General features: G+C 34.1%; 1 protein-coding gene across 4 annotated transcripts in view; it reads left to right on the plus strand.

The window, feature by feature from the left end:
* Positions 1–8,191, plus strand: part of LOC129779461 (dynamin) — an 89,070-nt gene extending 80,879 nt beyond the window's left edge. For 3 of the 4 annotated variants that reach the window (XM_055786943.1, XM_055786944.1, XM_055786945.1), the window contains one exon: positions 7,903–8,191. In XM_055786943.1, coding sequence (XP_055642918.1) covers positions 7,903–8,032 — 130 coding nt within the window. In that variant the 3' untranslated portion in view covers positions 8,033–8,191. Of the gene's footprint in view, positions 1–2,148; positions 3,080–7,902 lie in introns of those variants that run through there. The other variant, XM_055786946.1, reaches the window with a different exon arrangement.
* Positions 8,192–8,946: the final 755 nt, after the last annotated feature.

Here is an 8,946-nt window from a genome sequence, read left to right on the forward strand (position 1 = left end):
CATTATTGGTGAAACGTTAATACCGGCGATTCCCTTGTTGAATAGCTCAATGTTGTACGCACGGGAATACTCTGGTATATTGCTGTTTTGGGAATCTTGCGAAGAAGCTGAAACGACTGAAACTATTGATGGTACTTCTTCTAAAGTATTTCCTACTACTGTACTGATCTGCTCCTCAGTATTACACTGCTTTGGTTTGGAAGAGTATACAGATAAACGGCATGATCCGCAAATTTTTAAAGATGTATCTAAAAGGATATTACATCCCATTGACTTAAGTTTATCAATCATTGACACGGTTAAGAAACGTTTTTCAGATGAACATTTCCTACCGTTTTTCGGAAACGGAAACTACAACACGAAAAAAAATGTTTGTAGTCCATTGTGGTATACTGTTATTCACTCTATAAGAAAGATTGTTCGACTGATGAACGATGTTTTAATATGAGTATCTTTATACACATTATAGAGGTACCTTAAAGGTACCTGACTTTATATACCTGTACAGAGGTAGCTTAAAGATACCTGACTTTATATACCTATACAGAGGTAGCTTAGAGATACCTGACTTCTAGTATCTAGTATTCTAGTATAATCTAGGCGTAACGTAAACAAGTTAATTATATTTATTACCCATAACGTCCGGTTAAATCAACAAGGTGTATTTGTTGTTGGGATTTCAATTCTACTGTTCGTGTTCTGATTGTGCAACACGAATAATATGTTAAAAGTTTGTATTAAGATAAAAAAAGATTTTTTAATATCGCTACGTTTTGTGTTAACCCACATGTCTTCAAATGTTTTTCAACGTAACTCCTAAACATATATTTTTACCATAATGATGTATTTATTTTCAAAGTTGTTGGAAATTATAAGCAAATTCATAAAATTTCATGAACATGACGGTATGACACGACAAACATATTAAAAGGGAATATTTACTAAAAAAAGACAATAAATTAAAAATATTTTTTAAAATATCTCGAGAATGGCTACATTTAGAAGGAGATTTATAATGAGCTTTTTTGTTTTAAATCACATCAGAAATCATAATTTGTGGCAAAAAATGATTGTTAACATACAAAAATTCGAAGTTTCGGAAATTCATAAAAATTCGATGTTCCACAAAGTTTGTCAAAAATAGTTTTACCATCTTGGACCCATTTTTAAAATTTTCTACATGACTTCTATTTTATATGAAAAAAAAAATTGAAAAATATTTATTTTGGAAATTGCAAATTAAAGTACTTAGAGTACTTTTTTTAATTTTTTTTTCTCAGTGTGTATTTTTTTCATGTTTAGACATCAATACGCTATAACTCCACATTTCGGTACGACTCATAGTTTTTTAGATATAAATTATCAAAGATTTCTCCTACTAAAATAGATACGCCCTTTTCAAAAGTTACGCTTGAGTCAAAAATTTCCCAACTGCTGTGGAAAACTCATATTTCCTCCAACCCAAACGGAATACAAATTTTCATTCGAATCAAAAATACATGTTTTTAAAACCTGCATTTTTGGACGATTTCATTTGCAATTGCACTTCAGTCAAAAAATTGTGTCAAGCCTGTGAAAACATGATATTGATTTTACAAGCAAGTTGTCAGTTTTCTTGAAACGCGTAAATCAAATAAGGTAGCTTAGAACATGTAAAAAAAGTGATACGCTGGTTTTATGTAAATCATCGTAATTCAGTCATTGCATGTGTCGCTTCCTTTTTCATAAATGCCACATCTTTCATTTTTGGATCGTCAGCATGGGAATTCCGATAAAACAAAGCAAAAACAAAATATAGTATTTATAACATTGAACCGAGCAACGTAGTTTGTTCATAGTTCATTATATTCGATATTCGTAAACACTGAAGGATAATACTAGATTTTCTCAAATTCAATGTTTTCAAAATAAATTGGTCAAATTTCGACGGAATACGTTCTTTCTCTGGCACATATGTTGGCGATTTTAGTTTTTTTACATTATGTGGATATTATTACTTTTCTTTTGTTATAATGTATTAGAAAGAATCTTGAAGGTGATTTTTTTTTATTTTGAACATAATTTTTGATATGTACCTATTTCCATTCTCCCAACATTAAGAAAAAACGTATTTCTAATCTATATTTACCTTCTCTATTGCAATTGCAGGCGGCGTTAAGTAATAAATTTATCAATATTGAAAAGTCATACTTATCCTACAGATGTTAACAACGATTTGGCTCTGAAGCACACCAATTTCCAAGACATTAACGTATCAAAAGCCCGACATTCGATGGAATTCGTGAATTATAATTGAACACTTATCCTTGCTGAAAAAAATTTAAAAATACACTAGATTGATTGTTCTGCCAGCAATTTGTACAGTAAAACTTGTAGAAAATAATAACTCATGTAATATAAAAGTGTATTGATGTATTGTGCATCGTCGAGTTTTGCCTGAAACTCAATAGTTATAAACAATATTTAAATGTTCAAATTGTTAGTACTTGAAATATAACGGGGATATTGTAGTTTTCACATACTGTTGAAAGAACCGTTGGCACACTGATATAATCCTATTTCGTCTTCAACTGAAATGATAGGCTGAGACATTGCTAAATTAAGTTTCTCGTGTAGGAAATGTATTTAGTTAACTGTTTTTTGTTGGCAATATTGGATGAAAAAAATATGTCAGTATTATTTGTAACTATCGATAGAATGAGATTCTGCACTAAACGACATTGGGTGTATAGACTTCCAATCATTAAACCGATATGGCTCACCCACATTTCCCGGATGATTTTGTTTTTGTTTTTTATTTAAGAAATCCATGTTTAAGCAGGAAAGTGCTGATGAAAATTCCAAAAAAATGTTTGGTTTGATTATCGAACGAGAATGGTGAATTGGCTTCAGCCATTTTTTGACCAAAAAAATATCATTGCATTTTTTAGAAGTTATGGCCTAAACAACATCAACTAATTTAACTACAATTATGGTTAGTCAAGTTTAACAAGATTATTATTTCCTCGAATGTTATGCGAACTCTGTAGAAAAGAATTATATAAGTATGATAAAAATAAACACAAGTTGCATACGTGAATAGTTATTTCATTCTTCATTTGATAACTAGCTGACCCGGCAAACTTCGTCCCTCCCAAAATTTATTTTTCGTTATCACATTCACATTTTCTTACTAAGCGCACGTTCATGGGTCCAATCGCAGAACTGTTCATTGATTGATCTTCTAATTTACCCTTTAAAATTACCTTTTACTATAAAATTTGTAGTACTTCTACCAAAACTCGTCATTATAATATCAGATTATTTTCAGGCACAATTCACAAGAATTTTCAACCACTTGCAAATAACATGTTCCTCCGTTACATGGAATAAATGTTTCTTACAGAAAATATAATAGAATAAAGACAGCCCTAAATCACACAATTCCTTTCTCGAGTTTTGCTCTTATCAACACAATCGGCGATCCATTTTTATTTATATAGATAGAAGATGCTATAGGAGTGAGTTTTATCACATTAAAATCCATTTCCACTTTCGAACAAATATCAATTTCGTTAGCGCAAACATCAAATGGACTAACAACGCTTGTCACTATGAAATTGTAGAACATATGGGAATTTAATTTTCGCAAATTTTCCCATTTTCCTCACAGTTTTCCAGTTTCCCTATAACCTTCGCATGTCAAATTTAGCTCCATTTGCTTGATTAGTTTTCGAGTTATGCAGAAATTTGTCTTTCATTTGTATTGCAGCCTCCCTTAGAGAGGGGGTGGAGTGTCTAATCACCATAGAAACAATTATTGCACCTTAAAACCTCCATATGCCTTATGTGGTTTAATTTGCTTGATTAATTCTCGAGTAATGCAGAAATTTGTCTTTCATTTTTATGGCAGCCCCCTCTTTAGAGAGAGGGTGGAGTGTCTAACCAACATAGAAACGTTTATTACTCCCTAAAACCTCCACATGCCTTATTTGGTTTCATTTGCTTGATTTTTTTTTTATCTGTATTATAGTGATTTTCAACTCATTTGGCTGGTTCGTCACTTTTTACTTCCATTTTTGGAAGAATGTCGGGAGTGAGAATTGAACTCGTGAACTTCAGCGTGAGAGGCATGGATGTTACCACTACGCCAGATCGCCTCCACTTTTTGCTTGATTAATTCTCGTGTAATGCAGAAATTTGTGCTTCATTTGTATGGACTTAACTAACTTTTTCATAACAATAACAATAACAATGTTTTGGGATCGATACCAAGTGTCTTGGCCAGATTCCAGACCAGAAAAGTTGGATTGACACCATCTCGAATTCTGCATGAATCTTTTCACCGTTGGTCGAGCATTTTCAAACACTTTTGATGCTTGGTCAAAGAAAATCCGTTCTCGATGGCCTGCGTTACTCTTTCAAGCTCGTCCTTCTTCCAACGTTGTCTGTCCATCCTCTTGTTGTAATTGAGCGGCATCTGGAATCAATTAGACCAAAGAAAAGTCTCAAACCTGTAGGACCAATTCACCCCACAGAAACGTGTCCATGTGACCTCACACAACACGCAAAAATTGAAATGCAATGAATTTCTTTTTTACTTACAGTTTCGCTACATCAAATTGTTCCTCTTCTGTAGGCGAACAGAACTTTACAGCAATATACACGAAAAGTTTGTTTAATTAGCGGGAAAAACCTTAAAACCACTATCGAAAAACTAACATTTTTTAACGATCAAAGTGCTTGCTGTGTTTATGCTACCGTTTCCCTCTACTTGTGAAGTTTTACCACAGTTTTTTTTACTTTAGGTACATACGGTTCAACAATAGAAGGAAATGACACTATAAAAAAATCCAAGTTGAGCCGTAATTTTTGAGATAAAGGGGTGGTCCAAATAACCTCATATGACCAAATCACCCCGTGTTACCCTAATTGGCAGGTTTTTTCTGTGCTTATAACTTGCTTTTTTCATTATAAATACAATTAAATCGCTATAAATCGTTATCATTAGAAGTACAATTAAACCGAAAACTTCGTCCAGCTTCATAAAATAGTAATATATAAAAATACGCATGATATGCAACTTTGGCCATTTCTGTCATAAGACTTTTGAAGCATTATAAAACTAATTTAAGGGGGTAGTACTAGCAATGAAACGGATGTTCGGCTCTTTATTAGCAAATACAAAATTGAGAGAAACGGCATGTGACATGGTGCAAATAAAGTGTGTTAAATGTAGGAAAGAAATGAACACTTTTTCAAATAAAAATTTTGAACTAATATTAAATTTTTCGTTTAGAATAAGTATCCAAATGAGGTTATACCGAGATGCGATTATTGCGGATTGAAAAAAATCCTATTTAATAGTGTATCATGTTTTCTACAAGGAATCCAACGAATCCAAACATTTTTATTCTGATAATGGTTTTATATGATTTTAAATAGATTTTTGTGAGTGTATTGAAATAATCCTAATTTTGATGAAATTATTTTTCCCAGATTCTCCACTAAGTTTCCTGTCATCGTACGTAGGATTTTCTTGATATTTAGAAAAATAAAATTTTGGTGAATATTTTTGTCTCAATTTTTGAGGCAAAATATTTTCATAAAGAATGTAGCCATGTTGACAAAAATCAACATTTCGAAAAAATCCTACGTACGATGACAGGAAATATATCTAAGATTATGTAAAAAAAAGAGTGGTTGAAATCGGTCCACTAGAAAAACTTGTAGAACTCCCACCAGTTTACAACGTTTAGGCAGCAAGGGTTTAACGAACCGGTTGCGGTTATTCAGGAGACAGTCCAATTGACACAAATATTTTGTTTGTTTGTCAAGTTAAGTTAAGTTAAGTAATATTAAGTTAAGTTAAGTTAAGTTAAGTAATATTAGGCTGTCAAAAAAGTCCTGCGGTATTTCCGCGAGGTGTCGTTGTAAGCGCGTAGTTCTAGTTGTATTCATTGTATCGAGTCATACTATAGCTTGTTGGAAAGCGCGCGTGTATTTTTGCGCGCTATAATATAGTCCTCGACTGTGTTTTGTTTGGTTAAGTCGTTCGTGAGTTATAGTGTCGCAAATATGGAGCAAAATAAAGAGAAAATCCGACATATTTTACAGTACTACTATGACAAAGGCAAAAATGCATCTCAAGCTGCCAATAAAATTTGTGCAGTTTATGGACCCGATACAGTTTCCATTTCCACCGCACAACGATGGTTTTAACGTTTTCGTTCTGGTGTAGAGGTCGTCGAAGATGCGCCACGCTCCGGAAGGCCTGTCGTCGAAAATTGCGACAAAATCGCTGAATTAGCCGAGAAAGACCGGCATAGTAGCAGCCGTAGCATCGGCCAAGAGCTGGGGATAAGTCATCAAACCGTTATTAACCATTTGAAGAAGCTTGGATTCACAAAGAAGCTCGATGTATGGGTGCCACACACGTTGACGCAAAAAAACATCTTTGAATTCTCTTTATTTTTGTTGGTTTTCTTATCGTAATCGTTTTAGTTTCAGTTTCATTAGTTTCATCACAAATAAAACAGATGTGGCTACGTCGTGGATGTGAAGAACCGTTCCCCCAACTTGCATGTTTTTGCAATGACAATTTTCCCAGGCAACTTGGTTTGGATGGATGTGTTGGGGAAACCGTAAATCGGACCAATCAGAACGGGGCAGTGAGGGCGTTTAGATAGCACTTGACATTTTACAGTTATTCAATCTCAAGAAAAATGATATATATTTAATTGTGATAGATGCGTAGAAATATTTTCTATCAATTGATGCAAACTTCGTTCCGATCTTATAAGAAATGTTCGTTATAAACATTCGAAATCCTTATTTTTTTCCTGCATATTCTGTGTTTAGGTTTTCGTTTTACCCCCCATATATTCCGATTAGACGTAGTCCTACGTCAAAATACATGTTTCATCCTGTTTTGCTTAAGATAGGCGTCTTACCCTATCCTACACCATCGCTCTCACGATGCCGAAAGTCCTCATTTTGCAGAAGCACTTTTCTTCACCGATTGAATTAGTACATCATTTCTGCTCCGAGGTTAGAAAATGAATGATGTTTTCTGAAGGCAACAGCCAAACTTATTTCATTCGACTGGTGGTAGAAACACTAGGGGAGTGGCTTACAATACAATTCTTTGGTTGTATCTAAATTATATTTCGATGTTACTCTGGTTGCTCCTTTTGGTCAACCCATTTGAGAAGCACAAATTGGACCAATCAAAACAAGGTATATAATGATTCGTTGCGTGGACATCGATTGGGCAACATCGCTGCTGGACGGGAGTAGAGTAAAGTTTTCCAAAAGGCCTTCCTCAAGGCTAGAGACGAATGAACTGAAAAAGTTGAAAGTCTCTATAATACAAAACCTAAACCTAACCTGAGGTTCATATTGCGTTTGGACAATGCTCGACACTTCACAATTATTCAATTGTTTATCTCAAGAAAACTTTGATGTTATTCATTGTGATAGATGCGTAGAAATATTTCCTATCAATTGATATAAACATCTTTATGGTTTATTAAGAAATGCTTGAGCTATAAGCACTCGAAATCTTTTATTTTTTCCTCCATATTCAGTACCTAGACTTTCCTTTTATCCCCTATATCTTCCGGTTAGACCTAGTCCTACGTCAAAAACGTTTCTGTAGGCAGAATAGTTTAATGAATGAAGCAGTGCTTCTCAGGCTCAATGCGCCCGACCGTGTTTCAAAAATATTGCGCCCGACGGAGTGTTAACCCCATTACAACACGTGCTTTATCATCTTGGCTGAAGAAACACACCTCATTCGGTCCGCGTGAATTTATTTAGGAATAAAAATGGAATTTAATTACGTAACGATTATGGCTACCCCCTCCCCTGTTACATTGAGTAACGAAACCTAAAGTAATTTTAAAATTTTTTTACTTACAGTCGACCTGGAGGAATTGGTTCTGCACAACAATCGGCAATGAGACAACAAATTAATCAGCAAGTTGGCCAAGTCGTTACAAATGCCGCTATGAACGAACTATCGAGTGTATTTGCAACTAAGTTTAAGTGAAATGTGTATAGTAATGTGTCAGATTAAGAAAATGCAATGATATAGTCTATCATCCATAAATTCATTCAAGGATATCAATATAAGATGACCCGTTAATAATATGACTGATATAAATAAAATTGTGTTGAATCATGAATAAATTGAAAATAAATCAGAAAACAGTCTTTTTCTAGCATTTTTTTTAACCAAATAACATAATGAGAAACTAATATCTTAAGATGCATGCAGAAAATTTTACCGAAAGAAATTTCGGGCCCTATTATGTGAATCGAATCGAGAAGTAGATATAATCACTATCATTATCAGCTCGAACTTCATGTGTTGCAAATTGCATATATTCAACCCATTTTGCGCCAAGCATTCGAAAAATCGAACAGCAACTTTGATCATTTTTGATGTCTTTGGAAAACAACTGAATGGTAATGGTTTTGCAGCTAAAGATAGTTTAATTTGTTAGCTACTGCTTACCATCAATTTCGTTCAATTTTGTATAACTTTATGGGGCAATAAATTTGATCTAAAGGAAGTATGTCTAGAACATGTTTTAAGGTACAGTAAAAAAACCGCGGCAAATTCGGACATTAATCGGAACGGTGGAACAACGGTCGTTTTGGTGCGCACACAGGGGTTCGATTACCGCAAATCTCGCTACCAGAATTTGACCGAGATTTAAAGGGATGGGTTTCATTGAAGTCAATTTTCGTGTCGTTGATACACGACTCAAATGAGCTCAATGACGTGCAGAATTTTAATTATCTGAAGTCCGGATTGAAAGGAGAAGCAGCCAGGTTAATCGAGACACTTACCATCACCAACGGAAACTATATAATAGCATGAGCAACTATAACGAAGCGTTACTCCAATGAATACATACTAAAGAAACGTCATCTTCAGGCGTTGATGGAATTCCCAAA

The sequence above is a fragment of the Toxorhynchites rutilus genome, chromosome 3 (genome assembly GCF_029784135.1).
Source record: "Toxorhynchites rutilus septentrionalis strain SRP chromosome 3, ASM2978413v1, whole genome shotgun sequence".
NCBI classification, from domain to species: domain Eukaryota; kingdom Metazoa; phylum Arthropoda; class Insecta; order Diptera; family Culicidae; genus Toxorhynchites; species Toxorhynchites rutilus.